Raw genomic sequence first — 21,738 nt, forward strand, 5'->3', positions numbered from 1 at the left:
TGTGTTTCTATTTGGTGTTATTAAACCATTGATAATAACATCATGATAATGAATTGTAAGCTAAACAGGTGTTCTTGGAGGTATACAGTAATTATATCAGTTATTTTATTTCTGCTCTTTAAATTGACTTGAATATGATGTCGACATAGTAAAAAAAAATACTTGTTTCTTTGTTGGTTGCAATATGCCTGATTTGAGTAGTGGTATATTGACTGTTGCTGTGTTCGGATGAAGACTGTTTCCCCCTCTTGCACTGGCTTAGCCCAAACGCCTTCTGTCCAGGCATATAGCGCTGATGCAATGAGTTGGTCAGAAATTACAACAAAATGATTAAATATTTAATAGTTTAATAAAAATCTATGAAGGAAATATCCAATATTTCATAAGATCTCTGCTCATTCCTGTCTCTATGTAATGATAGTTTGTTATGTCAAGTGCCCACTTGAATGCTGTAATAATGTGACTTCCTGTTGCTGATGTCCGTAGACAGTTAGCGCAACCTTTACTTATAAGCAGGGAAATGTGAAGTGATTTTCTTCTGCAGGAAATGTGTTATTTCTTAGGTAAAAGCTAAAGACCGACTAATGCAACTTTTTTCATCGCTATAAACTATTTGCTTATGTCATATTTAGTTAGCTATACTTAGTTATACTCCTCTTTTGTGGTTATGCTCTTACATTTTACATTTTAGTCATTTAGCAGACGCTCTTATCCAGAGTGACTCTTGTGTGCTGTAATGTGACTTGCCAATCAATGTCCATGCCTTTCATGAGACCATATATTTTCCTTTCAGGAGGAAGAAATGCATTATTTCAGGAGGAAATAAACTAAAGCACTTATATCTTATAACTTTGCATATCTATCTAACACAGGGTAATAAAATGCTTTCTAAAATAGCTTTTTATTGCATTCTGAAGTAGGGTGTTTTTCAGACTCATATCAATACTCACTACTGTAAAAAGATAACTCCTAACTGGAAAGGCCACTCCTTACTGTAGTAGGAAGGGTTCACTATTCCTTTGAAGCAGTTTACAACCTTGTTGTTAGTAACAATGGTTGTGTATTGGAAAAATCCTGACTGGTCAATGGTGTGTGCCCAGGTAAGATTCCAGCAGTAATCACTCATCTTAAAAAAACGTATGCTAAAAACTTGAAACTCAAACAATCCGCTAACATTGACACAATGGGAAAATATAATTATTTATTATTGAAATGTTGAAATAGCATGGGCGACCGAGAAAAATACATTGGTACAATTTAAGGCCAAGTGGCAAACAATAATGCAGACACTAGGGAAGGGGGAGTGAGCATGCGGGGCAGAGGAGATGTAGTCATTGTTTGTGTGTCTGTAAGTTGTTGTTCGTATGTATACGTTTGTTTTTGTAATGTTAAAAAATAAACAAAAAAATATTATTAGAAAAATACAATAAAAATATTCTAACAGGAAGTGGGAAACAGCAGTCCATGAATCATTAGTTCCTACCAAGGCCACCCATCCATGTCTATGTAATGTTGGTCAATCCTGATTAGAGAGGTGCTGTACAAAGCTTTTCATAAACAAAGCTATGCAGTATTTTCCTAAACCTAGACCATGCCTGTATTGTTTTTCATTTATTGTAGTATTGTAAACTAAATATATATCCAAATATTACAATCAACTATACATTTATATACACTTACAATTTCAGCATTGCGTTTTGGCATAGAATTATTTTCAAATCAGATAAGAAAGCTAACCTTGCACATTGTTCTTAAACTTAAGTTATTGAGTTTCAGTGTCTGCTCTGACTTGAATACACAACAATAATACTTTGTGTGTTGTGAAAGCAATGTCGGACGTATTTGGTTTGAAAAAAAATCACCTAGCTGTCAGACTATACTGTTGCACTGTGGCCAACAAATCTGATACTTTAGATATTAATAGATTTCACCCAGATTGTGTCTGAATATTACAACGCATTTTATCCACATATTATATTGTTACAGCAAAATAACAATTTTAAGGAAAATCTCAAACAATATTAGTTAATCAAAGTGCAAGGATTGGAATTAATGTATGAATTTCAATAGGAATGTTATTTGTAACTGATGCTGAGCACGCCATTATCAATTGTTAAAACGATTGGATGGAGTGTGCAGAGTCTCTCACCATCTAGTGCTATATTCAGTCTTCTTTGATTCAGTCGTGGGCCTTAACCACATGGCCTTGTGCTTTTCAATGAGCACTCTGGGGATCTGTGGGCTTGTGAACCAGGTATCCGGCCTACTACATACATGTGTTTTAATTAAAGGCATCCTTTGTGAGACGGTGTATCCTGGCGAATGGGGTAGTGGCGGTGGTGGTGAAGCCGTGTACTGAGCCCACGGAGCGTGGCATGCAGCGCAAATTGCCCGTGGTGACAATGCATTGCAGGGGCCACAGCACCATGATCACCAGCAGCACCATCAACACGATGAAAAGCAGCAGCCACTTCCAGTTGTTCAGCCGCTCCAGGAAGCCCATGTGCTGGGGCCACGTCTGAGCAGGGACCTCGTCTGCCTTGCTGGCCCCGATGTCGATGCAGATGCAGAAGGCCGAGGTGGAGCTGGATGTTCCGGGGTCGGCCTCCAGTGGCCGCTTGTAGCACAGCTTCTCCCCATCCAGCCACACAGGTTCCTCGTGCTGCTGGTGGCTGGGCAGTTTACACAGTACCTCCTGGCTGGTGGCCAGGGCAGGCGGACCCTCCTCGGTTAGGAGGGTAGGGTGGCGGCAGAATGGACAAGGGATCTTGCTGCTGCCGCTTCCTTCCTGCTCTCCTAGCGAAATGGCCATGAGGCGCGATAGGCACTCAAGGCAGAAGGTGTGGGTGCACTCCAGCAGCTTGGGCGTCTTGAATACATTGTCGTAGGTGTTGTAGCAGATGGAGCACTCGGGTTGGCTACCAAAAGCAACCATTTTGTTCAGGTCCACATTCTCTTCCTGGGGCATCACCTTGGTGTGCCACACCTGAGGGATCTGCGCCATCTTGAAGGGGTGTTCTGTATTATTTTCTCCCTTTCTTTGGTCTTTTGATTGGTACTCCCTCTTTTCCCCCTTACTCTTCTTTGTTTTTGGTGTGGATTATCTGAGAATGAATGAAAATCCAGATTATTTATATTTTAATGACGTGTTCAGATGGTGTCTGGCCCGTTATTTTACTAGAACTGTGTAAAATCTATTTTTAACATCACACAGTGTGTACATAATCCCAAATGGTTAACATGATTTCATTCAAGAGCATATTATAAAGTAGGTCATAAAGGTTTATGTCCCCATGCAGGCAGAGTTCCAATACCATTAGGTTATTCCCTTCAGAATATGATTACCTTCTGACCTAATGTAAGGAGATTCATATTACACTCAAAGTAGTCACAAATAATCCAGCATTTGGTGGAATTTAATGTGTATAAATTGAATGTATTTTTAAACATATTATATATATATATCAGTCCCAAGCCAAATCAGCCTATCAGTCCGTTTATGTCACTAATTTCATGTATCTGCTTGTCAAGCCCTCATATTTAGCCTCACATTGAAGTGCTTTACTGTTTTCCTTTTAGCACAACCAGGGCTACAAGTAGAATGAAAAACTTTTTGACATAAAATGTTACATTCATGAGTTTAATTGAATACTATGACTACAAGAATGAGGTCCGCCAAACAAAAACCTCATTTAAAAAAACATTTACAGTGGGGAGAACAAGTATTTGATACACTGCCGATTTTGCAGGTTTTCCAACTTACAAAGCATGTAGAGGTCTGTAATTTTTATCATAGGTACATTTCAACTGTGAGAGACGGAATCTAAAACAAACATCCAGAAAATCACATTGTATGATTTTTAAGTAATTAATTTCCATTTTTTTGCATGACATACAGTGGGGAAAAAAAGTATTTAGTCAGCCACCAATTGTGCAAGTTCTCCCACTTAAAAAGATGAGAGAGGCCTGTAATTTTCATCATAGGTCCACGTCAACTATGACAGACAAAATGAGAAAAGAAAATCCAGAAAATCACATTGTAGGATTTTTAATGAATTTATTTGCAAATTATGGTGGAAAATAAGTATTTGGTCAATAACAAAAGTTTCTCAATACTTTGTTATATACCCTTTGTTGGCAATGACACAGGTCAAACGCTTTCTGTAAGTCTTCACAAGGATTTCACACACTGTTGCTGGTATTTTGGCCCATTGCTCCATGCAGATCTCCTCTAGAGCAGTGATGTTTTGGGGCTGTCGCTGGGCAACACGGACTTTCAACTCCCCTCCAAAGATTTTCTATGGGGTTGAGATCTGGAGACTGGCTAGGCCACTCCAGGACCTTGAAATGCGTCTTACGAAGCCACTCCTTCGTTGCCCGGGCGGTGTGTTTGGGATCATTGTCATGCTGAAAGACCCAGCCACGTTTCATCTTCAATGCCCTTGCTGATGGAAGGAGGTTTTCACTCAAAATCTCACGATACATGGCCCCATTCATTCTTTCCTTTACACGGATCAGTCGTCCTGGTCCCTTTGCAGAAAAAACAGCCCCAAAGCATGATGTTTCCACCCCCCATGCTTCACAGTAGGTATGGTGTTCTTTGGATGCAACTCAGCATTCTTTGTCCTCCAAACACGACGAGTTGAGTTTTTACCAAAAAGTTATATTTTGGTTTCATCTGACCATATGACATTCTCCCAATCCTCTTCTGGATCATCAAATGCACTCTAGCAAACTTCAGACGGGCCTGGACATGTACTGGCTTAAGCAGGGGGACACGTCTTGCACTGCAGGATTTGAGTCCCTGGCGGCGTAGTGTGTTACTGATGGTAGGCTTTGTTACTTTGGTCCCTGCTCTCTGCAGGTCATTCACTAGGTCCCCCCCGTGTGGTTCTGGGATTTTTGCTCACCGTTCTTGTGATCATTTTGACCCCACGGGGTGAGATCTTGCGTGGAGCCCCAGATCGAGGGAGATTATCAGTGGTCTTGCATGTCTTCCATTTCCTAATAATTGCTCCCACAGTTGATTTCTTCAAACCAAGCTGCTTACCTATTGCAGATTCAGTCTTCCCAGCCTGGTGCAGGTCTACAATTTTGTTTCTGGTGTCCTTTGACAGCTCTTTGGTCTTGGCCATAGTGGAGTTTGGAGTGTGACTGTTTGAGGTTGTGGACAGGTGTATTTTATACTGATAACAAGTTCAAACAGATGCCATTAATACAGGTAACGAGTGGAGGACAGAGGAGCCTCTTAAATAAGAAGTTACAGGTCTGTGAGAGCCATAAATCTTGCTTGTTTGTAGGTGACCAAATACTTATTTTCCACCATAATTTGCAAATAAATTCATTAAAAATCCTACAATGTGATTTTCTGGAAAATTTTTTCTCAATTTGTCTGTCGTAGTTGACGTGTACCTATGATGAAAATTACAGGCCTCTCTCATCTTTTTAAGTGGGAGTACTTGCACAATTGGTGGCTGACTAAATACTTTTTTTCCCCACTGTAAGTATTTGATCACCTACCAACCAGTAAGAATTCCGGCTCTCACAGACCTGTTAGTTTTTCTTTAAGAAGCCCTCCTGTTCTCCACTCATTACCTGTATTAACTGCACCTGTTTGAACTCGTTACCTGTATAAAAGACACCTGTCCACACACTCAATCAAACAGACTCCAACCTCTCCACAATGGCCAAGACCAGAGAGCTGTGTAAGGACATCAGGGATAAAATTGTAGACCTGCACAAGGCTGGGATTGGCTACAGGACAATAGGCAAGCAGCTTGGTGAGAAGGCAACAACTGTTGGCTCAATTATTAGAAAATGGAAGAAGTTCAAGATGACAGTCAATCACCCTCGGTCTGGGGCTCCATGCAAGATCTCACCTCGTGGGGCATCAATGATCATGAGGAAGGTGAGGGATCAGCCCAGAACTACACGGCAGGACCTGGTCAATGACCTGAAGAGAGCTGGGACCACAGTCTCAAAGTAAACCATTAGTAACACACTACGCCGTCATGGATTAAAATCCTGCAGCGCACGCAAGGTCCCCCTGCTCAAGCCAGCGCATGTCCAGGCCCGTCTGAAGTTTGCCAATGACCATCTGGATGATCCAGAGGAGGAATGGGAGAAAATCATGTGGTCTGAGGAGACAAAAATAGAGCTTTTTGGTCTAAACTCCACTCGCCGTGTTTGGAGGAAGAACAAGGAGGAGTACAACCCCAAGAACACCATCCCAACCGTGAAGCATGGAGGTGGAAACATCATTCTTTGGGGATGCTTTTCTGCAAAGGGGACAGGACGACTGCACCGTATTGAGGGGCTGATGGATGGGGCCATGTATCGCGAGATCTTGGCCAACAACCTCCTTCCCTCAGTAAGAGCATTGAAGATGGGTCGTGGCTGGGTCTTCCAGCATGACAACGACCCGAAACACACAGCCAGGGCAACTAAGGAGTGGCTCCGTAAGAAGCATCTCAAGGTCCTGGAGTGGCCTAGCCAGTCTCCAGACCTGAACCCAATAGAAAATCTTTGGAGGGAGCTGAAAGTCCGTATTGCCCAGCGACAGCCCCGAAACCTGAAGGATCCGGAGAAGGTCTGTATGGAGGAGTGGGCCAAAATCCCTGCTGCAGTGTGTGCAAACCTGGTCAAGACCTACAGGAAACGTATGATCTCTGTAATTGCAAACAAAGTTTCTGAACCAAATATTAAGTTCTGCTTTTCTGATGTATCAAATACTTATGTCATGCAATAAAATGCAAATGAATTACTTAAAAATCATACAATGTGATTATCTGGATTTTTGTTTTAGATTCCGTCTCTCACAGTTGAAGTGGACCTATGATAAAAATTACAGACCTCTACATGCTTTGTAAGTAGGAAAACCTGCAAAATCGGCAGTGTATCAAATACTTGTTCTCCCCACTGTATATGAATAATGTAAGTACAGAAAATGTTGGCTCAGTGGGATATGAACATTCAAATAGTATGTGACAACTGTGTTCAATTTGGAGTTTGTGACAACAACTATATGACTCTATTACGGTATAATAGACACTATTTCCTGGGCAGAAATGTATGAAATGGACTGTTATATCCACAAAACCTCACCCATTGTCTTATACCCATGTCTGTGATCTGTCTGTAAGTGTTTGAAGTCTGTTTGGGAGCTATAAAAAGCTCAGGAAAACATCCGGAATTGAAGCTGCAAGCAGCATTGACGGGATTACGCTGTGTGCCCACTGTGCCACCATCAGGACAAATTGGACACATTGCCCTAGGACGAGTTACTTCTGTACTATTTACCACGCTTGCCAAATATCAGAACTCAAAATCAAACTGATCATGCAATATTATTTGCTTTTGATGTATTTTGGACAATTTTCAATGATGTTGACTACTTTAAACGTCCAGAACCGCAGGACCGATCGGAACCAAAATGTTTTGTTTTCTGTTTTCTTAATTATGTTGCGCTGTTGTTGATGATGATAATGATAATGATGTTGATGATGGTTTTGTATTGTATTTCACTTTGCCTCTATGGGTCAAAACGTTTTATGATGTGGTGAAACATTGAGGGGCAAATCCTTAACTTCTACTTATGACAAATGTTCACTTAGTCATGTATTGATGTCAGTGGGACACTGAGTGAAAACATTACTTAGGTGGCAATTAGCATTCGCCCCTAACACTTCAATACTTGAAATTCTGTTTGAAGCTTCTGAGTCCTTTAGCTGTGGGCTTGTGATCTGTGACTGTCAGGATGTCCATTGGCTGTTTAAAGAGTACAGTATGTTGGTAGTCTGCTAGAAGTATACGCCATCAGTGTTGTACGTTTTCTTTTCATTTACGGAGGTGTTTCAAATTGTACATTTCCTATTTTCTTTTGATGCATTTTGTTTTGTATAAGATTATTATGATTATTATTGTTATTATTATTTGTGTTTCTATTTGGTGTTATTACACCATTGATAATAACATCATGATAATGAATTGTAAGCTAAACAGGTGTTCTTGGAGGTATACAGTAATTATATCAGTTATTTTATTTCTGCTCTTTAAATTGACTTGAATATGATGTCGACATAGTAAAAAAAAATACTTGTTTCTTTGTTGGTTTCAATATGCCTGATTTGAGTAGTGGTATACTGACTGTTGCTGTGTTCGGATGAAGACTGTTTCCCCCTCTTGCACTGGCTTAGCCCAAACGCCTTCTGTCCAGGCATATAGCGCTGATGCAATGAGTTGGTCAGAAATTACAACAAAATGATTAAATATTTAATAGTTTAATAAAAATCTATGAAGGAAATATCCAATATTTCATAAGATCTCTGCTCATTCCTGTCTCTATGTAATGATAGTTTGTTATGTCAAGTGCCCACTTGAATGCTGTAATAATGTGACTTCCTGTTGCTGATGTCCGTAGACAGTTAGCGCAACCTTTACTTATAAGCAGGGAAATGTGAAGTGATTTTCTTCTGCAGGAAATGTGTTATTTCTTAGGTAAAAGCAAAAGACAGACTAATGCAACTTTTTTCATCGCTATAAACTATTTGCTTATGTCATATTTAGTTAGCTATACTTAGTTATACTCCTCTTTTGTGGTTATGCTCTTACATTTTACATTTTAGTCATTTAGCAGACACTCTTATCCAGAGTGACTCTTGTGTGCTGTAATGTGACTTGCCAATCAATGTCCATGCCTTTCATGAAACCATATATTTACCTTTCAGGAGGAAGAAATGCATTATTAAACTAAAGCACTTATATTTTATAACTTTGCATATCTATCTAACACAGGGTAATAAAATGCTTTCTAAAATAGCTTTTTATTGCATTCTGAAGTAGGGTGTTTATCAGACTCATATCAACACTCACTAATGTAAAAAGATAACTCCTAACTGGAAAGGCCACTCCTTACTGTAGTAGGAAGGGTTCACTATTTCTTTGAAGCAGTTTACAACCTTGTTGTTAGTAACAATGGTTGTGTATTGGGAAAATCCTGACTGGTCAATGGTGTGTGCCCAGATAAGATTCCATCACTCAACTTTTTAAATAGTATGCTAAAAACTTGAAACTCAAACAATCCGCTAACATTGACACAATGGGAAAATCAAATTATTTATTATTGAAAAATAAATTGGTACAATTTAAGGCCAAGTGGCAAACAATAATGCAGACACTAGGGAAGGGGGAGTGAGCATGCGGGGCAGAGGAGATGTGGTCATTGTTTGTGTGTCTGTAAGTTGTTGTTCGTATGTATACGTTTGTTTTTATAATGTTTTTAAAAAAAGAACACAAAAATATTATTAGAAAAATACAATAAAAAGATTCTAACAGGAAGTGGGAAACAGCAGTCCATGAATCATTAGTTCCTACCAAGGCCACCCATCCATGTCTATGTAATGTTGGTCAATCCTGATTAGAGAGGTGCTGTACAAAGCTTTTCATAAACAAAGCTATGCAGTATTTTCCTAAACCTAGACCATGCCTGTATTGTTTTTCATTTATTGTAGTGTTGTAAACTAAATATATATCCAAATATTACAATCAACTATACATTTATATACACTTACAATTTCAGCATTGCGTTTTGGCATAGAATTATTTTCAAATCAGATAAGAAAGCTAACCTTGCACATTGATCTTAAACTTAACATTTTGAGTCGAGGTTTCTAAGTTATTGAGTTTCAGTGTCTGCTCTGACTTGAATACACAACAATAATACTTTGTGTGTTGTGAAAGTAATGTCGGACGTAAAGTGGGGAAAAAAAGTATTTAGTCACCCACCAATTGTGAAAGTTCTCCCACTTAAAAAGATGAGAGAGGCCTGTAATTTTCATCATAGGTACACATCAACTATGACAGACAAAATGAGATTTTTTTTCTCCAGAAAATCACATTGTAGGATTTTTTATGAATTTATTTGCATATTATGGTGGAAAATAAGTATTTGGTCAATAACAAAAGTTTCTCAATACTTTGTTATATACCCTTTGTTGGCAATGACACAGGTCAAACGTTTTCTGTAAGTCTTCACAAGGTTTTCAAACACTGTTGCTGGTATTTTGGCCCATTCCTCCATGCAGATCTCCTCTAGAGCAGTGATGTTTTGGGGCTGTCGCTGGGCAACACTGACTTTCAACTCCGTCCAAAGATTTTCTATGGGGTTGAGATCTGGAGACTGGCTAGGCCACTCCAGGACCTTGAAATGCTTCTTACGAAGCCACTCCTTCGTTGCCCGGGCGGTGTGTTTGGGATCATTGTCATGCTGAAAGACCCAGCCACGTTTCATCTTCAATGCCCTTGCTGATGGAAGGAGGTTTTCACTCAAAATCTCACAATACATGGCCCCATTCATACTTTCCTTTACACGGATCAGTCGTCCTGGTCCCTTTGCAGAAAAACAGCCCCAAAGCATGATGTTTCCACCCCCATGCTTCACAGTAGGTATGGTGTTCTTTGGATGCAACTCAGCATTCTTTGTCCTCCAAACACGACGAGTTGAGTTTTTACCAAAAAGTTATATTTTGGTTTCATCTGACCATATGACATTCTCCCAATCCTCTTCTGGATCATCCAAATGCACTCTAGCAAACTTCAGACGGGCATGGACATGTACTGGCTTAAGCAGGGGGACACGTCTGGCACTGCAGGATTTGAGTCCCTGGCGGCGTAGTGTGTTACTGATGGTAGGCTTTGTTACTTTGGTCCCAGCTCTCTGCAGGTCATTCACTAGGTCCCCCCGTGTGGTTCTGGGATTTTTGTGTGGTTCTTGTGATCATTTTGACCCCACGGGGTGAGATCTTGCGTGGAGCCCCAGATCGAGGGAGATTATCAGTGGTCTTGTATGACTTCCATTTCCTAATAATTGCTCCCACAGTTGATTTCTTCAAACCAAGCTGCTTACCTATTGCAGATTCAGTCTTCCCAGCCTGGTGCAGGTCTACAATTTTGTTTCTGGTGTCCTTTGACAGCTCTTTGGTCTTGGCCATAGTGGAGTTTGGAGTGTGACTGTTTGAGGTTGTGGACAGGTGTCTTTTATACTGATAACAAGTTCAAACAGGTGCCATTAATACAGGTAACGAGTGGAGGACAGAGGAGCCTCTTAAAGAAGAAGTTACAGGTCTGTGAGAGCCAGAAATCTTGCTTGTTTGTAGGTGACCAAATACTTATTTTCCACCATAATTTGCAAATAAATTCATTCAAAATCCTACAATGTGATTTTCTGGATTTTTTTTCCTCAATTTGTCTGTCATAGTTGACGTGTACCTATGATGAAAATTACAGGCCTCTCTCATCTTTTTAAGTGGGAGCACTTGCACAATTGGTGGCTGACTAAATACTTTTTTTCCCCACTGTATTTGGTTTGAAAAAAAATCACCTAGCTGTCAGACTATACTGTTGCACTGTGGCCAACAAATCTGATAGTGTATATATTAATAGATTTCACCCAGATTGTGTCTGAATATTACAACGCATTTTATCCACATATTATATTGTTACAGCAAAATAAAAATGTTAAGGATAATCTCAAACAATATTAGTTAATCAAAGTGCAAGGATTGGAATTAATGTATGAATTTCAATAGGAATGTTATTTGTAACTTTCTTGTCAGAATAATGACGCTGAGCACGCCATTATCAATTGTTAAAACAATTGGGATGGAGTGTGCAGAGTCTCTCACCATCTAGTGCTATATTCAGTCTTCTTTGATTCAGTCGTGGGCCTTAACCACATGGCCTTGTGCTTTTCAATGAGCACTCTGGGGATCTGTGGGCTTGTGAACCAGGTATCCGGCCTACTACATACATGTGTTTTAATTAAAGGCACCCTTTGTGAGACGGTGTATCCTGGCGAATGGGGTAGCGGTGGTGGTGGTGAAGCCGTGTACTGAGCCCAGGGAGCGTGGCATGCAGCGCAAATTGCCTGTGGTGAAAATGCACTGCAGGGGCCACAGCACCATGACCACCAGCAGCACCATCAACACGATGAAGAGCAGCAGCCGCTTCCAGTTGTTCAGCCGCTCCAGGAAGCCCATGTGCTGGGGCCGCGTCTGAGCAGGGACCTCGTCTGCCTTGCTGGCCCCGATGTCGATGCAGATGCAGAAGGCCGAGGTGGAGCTGGATGTTCCGGGGTCGGCCTCCAGTGGCCGCTTGTAGCACAGCTTCTCCCCATCCAGCCACACAGGTTCCTCGTGCTGCTGGTGGCTGGGCAGTTTACACAGTACCTCCTGGCTGGTGGCCAGGGCAGGCGGACCCTCCTCGGTTAGGAGGGTAGGGTGGCGGCAGAATGGACAAGGGATCTTGCTGCTGCCGCTTCCTTCCTGCTCTCCTAGCGAAATGGCCATGAGGCGCGATAGGCACTCAAGGCAGAAGGTGTGGGTGCACTCCAGCAGCTTGGGCGTCTTGAAGACATTGTCGTAGGTGTTGTAGCAGATGGAGCACTCGGGTTGGCTACCAAAAGCAACCATTTTGTTCAGGTCCACATTCTCTTCCTGGGGCATCACCTTGGTGTGCCACACCTGAGGGATCTGCGCCATCTTGAAGGGGTGTTCTGTATTATTTTCTCCCTTTCTTTGGTCTTTTGATTGGTACTCCCTCTTTTCCCCCTTACTCTTCTTTGTTTTTGGTGTGGATTATCTGAGAATGAATGAAAATCCAGATTATTTATATTTTAATGACGTGTTCAGATGGTGTCTGGCCCGTTATTTTACTAGAACTGTGTAAAATCTATTTTTAACATCACACAGTGTGTACATAATCCCAAATGGTTAACATGATTTCATTCAAGAGCATATTATAAAGTAGGTCATAAAGGTTTATGTCCCCATGCAGGCAGAGTTCCAATACCATTAGGTTATTCCCTTCAGAATATGATTACCTTCTGACCTAATGTAAGGAGATTCATATTACACTCAAAGTAGTCACAAATAATCCAGCATTTGGTGGAATTTAATGTGTATAAATTGAATGTATTTTTAAACATATTATATATATATCAGTCCCAAGCCAAATCAGCCTATCAGTCCATTTATGTCACTAATTTCATGTATCTGCTTGTCAAGCCCTCATATTTAGCCTCACATTGAAGTGCTTTACTGTTTTCCTTTTAGCATAACCAGGGCTACAAGTAGAATGAAAAACGTTTTGACATAAAATGTTACATTCATGAGATTAATTGAATACTATGACTACAAGAATGTGGTCCGCCAAACAAAAACCTGATTTAAAAAAACATTTATATGAATAATGTAAGTACAGAAAATGTTGGCTCAGTGGGATATGAACATTCAAATAGTATGTGACAACTGTGTTCAATTTGGAGTTTGTGACAGCAACTAAATGACTCTATAACTGTATAATAGACACTATTTCCTGGGCAGAGATGTATGAAATTGACTGTTATATCCACAAAACCTCACCCATTGTCTTATACCCATGTCTGTGATCTGTCTGTAAGTGTTTGAAGTCTGTTTGGGAGCTATAAAAAGCTCAGGAAAACATCCGGAATTAACGGGGTTACGCTGTGTGCCCACTGTGCCACCATCAGGACAAATTGGACACATTGCCCTAGGACGAGTTACTTCTGTACTATTTACCACGCTTGCCAAATATCAGAACTCAAAATCAAACTGATCATGCAATATTATTTGCTTTTGATGTATTTTGGACAATTTTCAATGATGTTGACTACTTTAAACGTCTTCTTTTCCAGAACCGCAGGACCGATCGGAACCAAATTTTCCAAAACTCTAGCTTAAACAATATGGCCGCAATGAGCAAATGAGCTTGCATTAATGTTTTTTCCTGTCCAACAGTGCCACAATGTGGCCAAACTCAACCATATTTTACAGGTTAGCTAGACTCATATCCTTGAGCATGTGTGGTAAATTTGAGTCAAACCGATCAAGAGATGTACCCGTTATAGTGCCAACGTGTAGTCGATATGAATGTGCTTGCGTATATTGAGTCTTCACAGTGTTTGGAACATGTGTACCAAGTTTCGTTACATTACGAATATCCGTGACTGATATATATGCATTTATGTGCAAACCATGCCCACGTAAATGGTTATTGGTCAGTTTGACATACTATGTTGTTTGACGTTCTAGCCTGGATTATAGTGTGTTTACAGACCTTTGTCCATAGATGCCATATATCAAGTTTTGCCAAGGTCGCCATTCGGTGTCAGAGGAGTAGCGTGTTTTTCACCAAATTCAAAATGGTGGAAAATCCATCATAGCGGACTTTATGGGTTCTTGAGGCAAATTAGTTTCTTAGGAGGAGAGGGACCTATGGACTAAACTTCATGACTCTAGGTTACACGGGTGCGGGGGCTGACCTTTCAAAGTTAGCATTTTCAGTTGCTTGTTATTGGCATGGTATTGAACTTGGGCCTTTACCGTGTTGCTAAGTTGCACAATCCTGGGCCTTTTCATCTCACAGGAGTTTACATTTTTTTCACCAAAAAAGCAGATAAAGGAACATAATAATAATAACAATAATGAACTTGAACAAATACAATAGGGTTTCACCAGCTTTGCTGCTGAACCCCTAATTATCACAATGCAATACTTCTTTAAGATCTTCTATGGAGAAAAACCCTTACATTCTAACGAGTCCTGTGCAGCTGTGACCATCGAGCAAAACAGACAACCCGTGCGTGTTTGTGAGAGTCTAAGCTTTCCATGATGGGGTCATAGTCTGTAGCTCAAACCGTTTGGACTTTGGAGATGTTTTCATGAGAACAACCTATTTCGGGATGTTGTCTCACAAACTGCGCTTTAGCACAGCTCCCATCTACCGCAGAGGCGTGTGGCTGCTATGGGCGGATCCAGGGCAACAGAAAGTCTATAGCTGGAACACGGACTCAGGAGGTGTTCAGAACCACCCACATTTCAGCTCTGTCATATTGGGGCGCTGTATTGAAGCCACCGCGCAGCCATCTTGGGACTCCTCTATTTTGGAAGCATTTACATTGATACATTTATTCTATTACAGACACCTTAATGCATACTTTTAAATTATATTATGTGAGCTGAACATAAAAAAATATGGCCGACCGGTAGCTTCAAAGTCACTCAACGGCCAATACATAGCGTCAGCAATCCAGGGTTTATATAAATCATTGCTTACTACAAACTAAACCCACTGTAAAGTCCTTGGGCAACCTCTTGCATCTCCTGGGCAACATTCATCAGGGAAACGTTGTGAAACGTTGCAGATAGAAATGTGATGAATAGAGCTGACAAAATTGTTCAGAGGCATTTCTGTTCTACATAATATATATTTACACTACCAGTCAAAAGTTTGGACACACCTACTCATTCAAGGGTTTTTCTTTATTTTTACTCTTTTTTACATTGTAGAATAATAGTGGAGACATCAAAACTATGAAATAACACATATGGAATCATGTAGTAACCAAAATGGTGTTAAACAAATCAAAATATATTTCAATTAACAGGTGTGCCTTCTTAAAAGTTAATGTGTGGAATTTATTTCCTTCTTAATGCGTTTGAGCCAATCAGTTGTGTTGTGACAAGGTAGGGGGGTATACAGAAGATTGCCCTATTTGGTAAAAGTCCAAGTCCATATTATGGCAAAAACAGCTCAAATAAGCAAAGAGAAATGACAGTCCATCATTACTTTAAGACATGAAGGTCAGTCAATACGGAACATTTCAAGAACTTTGAAATGTCTTCAAGTGCAGTCGCAAAAACCATCAAGCGCTATGATGAAACTGGCTCTCATGAGGACCGCCACAGGATTGGAGGATCCAGAGTTACCTCTGCTGCAGAGGATAAGTTCATTAGAGTTACTAGCCTCAGAAATTGCAGCCCAAATAAATGCTTCACAGAGTTCAAGTAACAGACACATCTCAACATCAACTGTTCAGAGGGGACTGTGTGAATCAGGCCTTCATGGTCGAATTGCTGCAAATAAACCACTACTGAAGGACACCAATAAGAAGAAGAGACTTGCTTGGGCCAAGAAACACGAGCAATGGACATTAGACCGGTGGAAATGTGTCCTTTGGTCTGGAGTCCAAATTGGAGATTTTTGGTTCCAACAGTCATGTCTTTGTGGGTGAACGGATGATCTCTGCATGTGTAGTTCCCACCGTAAAGCATGGAGGAGGAGGTGTTATGGTGTGGGGGTGCTTTGCTGGTGACACTGATTTATTTAGAATTCAAGGCACACTTAACCAGCATGGCTACCACAGCATTCTGCAGCGATACGCCATCCCATCTGGTTTGGGCTTAGTGGGACTATCATATGTTTTTCAACAGGACAATGACCCAACACACCTCCAGGCTGTGTAAGGGCTATTTTACCAAGAAGGAGAGTGATGGAGTGCTGCATCAGATGACCTGGCCTTCACAATCTCCCGACCTCAACCCAATTGAGATGGTTTGGGATGAGTCGGACGGCTGAACGAAAAGCAGCCAACAAGTGCTCAGCATATGTGGGAACTCCTTCAAGACTGTATTCCAGGTGAAGCTGGTTGAGAGAATGCCAAGAGTGTGCAAAGCTGTCATCAAGGCAAAGGGTGGCTATTTGAAGAATCTCAAATGTTAAATATATCTTGATTTGTTAAACACTTTTTTGGTTACTACATGATTCCATGTGTAATTTCATAGTGTTGATGTCTTCACTATTATTTTACAATGTAGAAAATAGTAAAAATAAAGAATAACCCTTGAAGGAGTAGGTGTGTCCAAACTTTTGACTGGTGCTGTATATCGTTTATTTCACTTTTATTTAACCAGGAAATTTCCTTGAGTTAAGAAATGTATTTTACGAGGGCGATCTGGAAACCTATCTGATCTATATCTGAGGATTTCACAAACTCTGTGCACTGGCTGAATGAGGCCCAGCTGTTGAAAGCATCTTTATAGTGAGGGGGGAACAGTTATGTGGGACTCTCATCAGGCAGTACTAGGGATGGACACAGAGCTCTTTGTTATTCCCTGTTTTTGCAGACGTCAGCACGAGCACTCTTCACAGAGACCTCCCTCTGGCCAGAGCCTCAAAGTCACCCACCCAGCCATCAGTCTGACCAACAGACAGACAGTGTTATAGCACCACCACTATTGTACCACAACCATTAGCCATCCAGTATTGTATACTCTGAGTCAATACATGTTAGAATGACCTTTGGCAGCGAGTCTTTCTGGTTAAGTCTTTAAGAGCTTTCCACACCTGGATTGTGCAACATTTGCCCATTATTCTTAAAAAAATTATTCAAGCTCTGTCAAATTGGTTGCTGATTATTGCTAGACAACCATTTTCAAGTCTTGCCATAGATTTTCAAGCAGATTTAAGTCAAAACTGTAACTCAGCCACTCAGTAACATTCACTGTCTTCTTGGTAAGCAACTCTGGTGTATATTTGGCCTTGTGTTTAAGGTTATTGTCCTGTGAAAGGGGAATTCATCTCCCAGTGTCTGGTAGAAAGCAGACTGAACCAGGTTTCAATATAATCAAAATCCAGGCTGTAACACCACAAAATGTGGAGAAAGTCAAGGGGTGTGAATACTTTCAGAAGACACTGTAACTACATATGCTACTTCCTGACAAATGACAAACTTTCTGGTATTGGTTCGGGTGTGATCGACACCTGTGTTCCTCTAATGCAGGATAGGTATGTAGCTAGTAGGTTCAGGACAGGTGATACAGTGCCTTGTAAAAGTCTTCATCCCCCTTGGCGTTTTTTCCTATTTTGTTGCATTACAACCTGTAATTTAAATTGATTTTTATTTGGATTTCATGAAATGGACATACACAAAATAGTCCAAACTGGTGAAATGAAATGAAAAAAATATCTTTTTTCAAAAAATTCTACAAAATAAATAACGGAAAGGTGGTGCGTGCATATGTATTCACCCCCTTTGCTATGAAGCCCCTAAATAAGATCTGGTGCAACCAATTACCTTCAGAAGTCACATATTTAGTTAAATAAAGTCCACCTGTGTCACATGATCTGTCACATGATCTCAGTATATATACACCTGTTCTGAAAGGCCCCAGAGTCTTCAACACCACTAAGCAAGGGGCACCACCAAGCAAGCGGCACCATGAAGACCAAGGAGCTCTCCAAACAGGTCAGTGACAAAGTTGTGGAGAAGTACAGATCAGAGTTGGGTTATAAAGAAATATCCGAAACTTTGAACATCCCACGGAGCACCATTCAATCCATTATTAAAAAATAGAAAGAATATGGGCCCCACAACAAACCTGCCAAGAGAGGGCCGCCCACCAAAACTCACGGACCAGGCATAGAGGGCATTAATCAGAGGCAACAAAGAGACCAAAGATAACCCTGAAGGAGCTGCAAAGCTCCACAGCGGAGATTGGAGTATCCGTCCATTGGACCACTTTAAGCCATACACTCCACAGAGCTGGGCTTTATGGAAGAGTGGCCATAAAAAAGACATTGCTTAAAGAAAAAAATAAGCAAACACGTTTGGTGTTCACCAAAAGGCATGTGGGAGACTCCCCAAACATATGGAAGAAGGTACTCTGGTCAGATGAGACTAAAATTGAGCTTTTTGGCCATCAAGGAAAACACTATGTTTGGCGCAAACCCAACACCTCTCATCACCCCGAGAACACCATCCCCACAGTGAAGCATGGTGTTGGCAGCACATGCTGTGGGGATGTTTTTCATCGGCAGGGACTGGGAAACTGGTCAGAATTGAAGGAATGATGGGATGCTGCTAAATTCAGGGAAATTCTTGAGGGAAAACTGTTTCAGTCTTCCAGAGATTTGAGACTGGGACGGAGGTTCACCTTCCAGCAGGACTATGACCCTAAGCATACTGCTAAAGCAACACTCGAGTGGTTTAAGGGGAAACATTGAAATGTCTTGGAATGGCCTAGTCAAAGCCCAAACCTCAATCCAATTGAGAATCTGTGGTATGACTTAAAGATTGCTGTACACTAGCGGAACCCATCCAACTTGAAGGAGCTGGAGCAGTTTTGCAAAAATCCCAGTGGCTAGATGTGCCAAGCTTATAGAGACATACCCCAAGAGACTTGCAGCTTAATTGCAGCAAAAGGTGGCTCCACAAAGTATTGACTTTGGGGGGGTGGGTGAATAGTTATGTATGCTCAAGTTTTCTGTTTTTTGTCTTATTTCTTGTTTGTTTCACACCAAAAAATATTTTGCTTCTTCAAAGTGGTAGGCATGTTGTGTAAATCAAATGATACAACCCCCCCCCAAAATATATTTTAATTCTAGGTTGTAAGGCAACAAAATAGGAAAATTGCCAAGGGGAAGGGGGGTGAGTTTCGTTGCATGTGTTCCCCCTCGCCATGCCCTGAGAGGGCAGCCCAACCCCTCTCTGTCCGGCCCCAGCTCTGCCAGCCGGCTGGTACAATGTGTCTGCTTGTTCTTCCTCTCCTCTCATTGCTCCATCTACCGTTGGCATTCCTCCAGGGCCAGCCTCTGCCCAGGCCTCCCCTCTCTCTCGCTCTCTCTCTCTCTCTCTCTCTCTCTCTCTCTCTCTCTCTCGTCTATCTCTATCTAGAGTATCTCTCTCTCTCACACACACCACCATGTCAGACACAGAAACAATTGGAGGCCATCAAAAGAAGTCGCGATGGATCCCCTAACTCCCTACGCAAACTACAATGTAGCAACTGCTTTGATGTTGGAAACAATGTAAAACAATCAACTAAGTAGACCAAGTGAGAATATCTGCAGTTTATCTGTGGCCTATGGGTTTTAATTCCAACCTTTGTTAAACTTGTTATACCACTGTTAACGTTATCCTCCCACGATCCCAATCCACTGTTTGCACTTCAGGTAGAAGTTATCCCCCAAGCACAGATCTAGGATCAGCTTACCCTCCCTAACTCCTAACTGGAACAATCAGGTTTATTTAACAGTCAACATTCCACAACACTGACCACATATCAGTGCTTACGGGCACATGTTAACGTGCGGGACCACTGACAGTTAGTCATTGATATAATCTTTGTCAGGCAAGTCGGACCTGATTATCTACCACAGGAGCATGAGGAAGGAGAGCCTTTGTTTTGCCTTGCACACTAGTGCTCCCTGAAGTTTGAAACCTTCCTCCCTGCCTGCCCTGTCTCTATCTATACGACCCGCTTTGGCTATCAGTGGCACGTTTTCGCCCTATCGCCAGCTTAGCCGAGTGACCCGGTTTTGTGACTGCCTCCAAATCTATACATGTTGCCTGAGCTGAGATATTTTGTGTTGTTGAGTGTTAAGTGTTGTGTTTTTCCGATTCTCAGAGTGGAATTTTAGCTTGTTTAAAGTCTTCGGTAACATTTGATAATGTCTTTCACGAATAAACCATTATAAATGCGTATAAATGTTTACAATTAATTAAATACTTATTTATTAACAGTTTATAAATAGTTTATCAATGCTTATTCATAATAGCTATTTTAAATTGTTACCAAGTCTTCCTTTTTAAATGGTAAGCTAAGGTAAGTACAGTAGGCTACAGTGCCTACAATTCTATGAAGCAAAGCATGTAGAGTAATGTGTTGACTTTTTAGGGCAGCAGCTGTTGTTTTCAACTGACTAGCGTGGCCAGAGGTGGACTGGGACCAGAAATCAGCTCTGGCATTTCTAACACAACGGACCATTTGTTTTCTTTGTGGCCCCCACAACAGCCAAAAAAAATCCCTTGAGGCCCCCACACTGGCTCATTTTTTTCCTTGTGACCCCCATTATTAGCCAGATAATACTCATTTTGCGCAAAACAAAAACGAGACAGGCCCACTTGGCTAAAAATGGACCAGCCCATCTGGCATTTGCCCGAAATGCCAGATGGCCTGTCCGCCCCTGAGCGTGGCCTTTGTGTTCTTCAGCAGTGTGTATTTTGAGGTCATCTGGTGCATAGGCAGTTAAACTGCCTTTCCCTTCCATTGCTGCTCTACCTGTTCACCAATTGCAAAGTAAATGTAACTTGATCCTCAGAAACGTGAGGTGTGCAACAGCATGCAGTTCTGCTGAAAAACTTGCTCTGATATTAAGTTAATTGACCACATGTGAAAACAATCTAAAACAACATGTTTTATCCTATGTATCAGTTGGGGCAAACTCATATGTTTGCACTGTATACATACAAGCTAAGGTCAGCAAAAGTTAAAAAGTTCCTGCTAAAGTTTGCTCTTACCTGTATAGTGATAATATTGTCAGATGACCCTCTCTCTCTTTGTCTTTGTAGTGTATTACAGGTATTTCCTGATCGATTCTCCCTTCTGTAGACAAAAACACATCTTCAGGCCAAGTTGGATGACTGGGGGTCCCACGGAGGAGGTGTGAATTGTGGGGATCACTCTACAGCTATGTGTTCCATGGTCATTGGGAGCTAGGCTAAACAAATGGAAGTCAAGCAAGCTGCAGGTGTGCTCTCACAAAGCCTTCACAGTAGCATGAGGTGTTTGCATTAGCCTGGGGGTCCTTCTCTCTCTGTGTCCGTTGGTCGTCTCTCACCTGCCCTACTCTTCCGACTCCCTTTTCAGCTCTCTGTGTAAATGACACTGATAGGCAGGGGAACAAAAAGGTGGCCTTGAGGGAGTGTCTGAAGGGGTGGGGGGAGGGGGAGGGGAGGGGAGGGGATAGGGATAGGGATAGGCTAAGGAGACTCCATGAGGAGTGAAACACACATTCTTGCCTCTCTACCTTATACTCCCTTTCACCCTCTTTCCTTACTCCCCCTCTCCTTCCCGCTCTCTCTCCCTTTTCCTCTCTTTC

At 41.4% G+C, this 21,738-nt stretch overlaps 2 protein-coding genes across 2 annotated transcripts; both read right to left on the bottom strand.

Annotated features, from left to right (window-relative positions):
- Positions 1-1,168: 1,168 nt before the first annotated feature.
- On the bottom strand, positions 1,169-3,112 carry LOC121546780 (RING finger protein 223-like). The gene has a single exon (XM_041858017.2). It carries the CDS (start codon positions 3,002-3,004, stop codon positions 2,282-2,284), a length of 723 nt encoding a protein of 240 aa, XP_041713951.2. The 5' UTR covers positions 3,005-3,112; the 3' UTR covers positions 1,169-2,281.
- Positions 3,113-11,314: 8,202 nt separating this feature from the next.
- LOC121546779 (RING finger protein 223-like) lies at positions 11,315-21,495 on the bottom strand. The gene is made up of 2 exons (XM_041858016.2): positions 21,158-21,495; positions 11,315-12,636 (listed from the first exon to the last, which is right to left on the bottom strand). The coding sequence occupies exon 2, from the start codon at positions 12,534-12,536 to the stop codon at positions 11,814-11,816; it is 723 nt and encodes a 240-aa protein (XP_041713950.2). The 5' UTR covers positions 12,537-12,636; positions 21,158-21,495; the 3' UTR covers positions 11,315-11,813.
- Between the last annotated feature and the right edge of the window lie 243 nt (positions 21,496-21,738).

This window comes from Coregonus clupeaformis, chromosome 30 (assembly GCF_020615455.1).
Source record: "Coregonus clupeaformis isolate EN_2021a chromosome 30, ASM2061545v1, whole genome shotgun sequence".
Classification (NCBI taxonomy): domain Eukaryota; kingdom Metazoa; phylum Chordata; class Actinopteri; order Salmoniformes; family Salmonidae; genus Coregonus; species Coregonus clupeaformis.

Coding starts and splice junctions, on each gene's coding strand:
- LOC121546780 (XM_041858017.2), bottom strand. CDS start 3,004: ATGGCGCAGATCCCTCAGGTGTGGCACACCAAGGTGATGCCCCAGGAA.
- LOC121546779 (XM_041858016.2), bottom strand. CDS start 12,536: ATGGCGCAGATCCCTCAGGTGTGGCACACCAAGGTGATGCCCCAGGAA.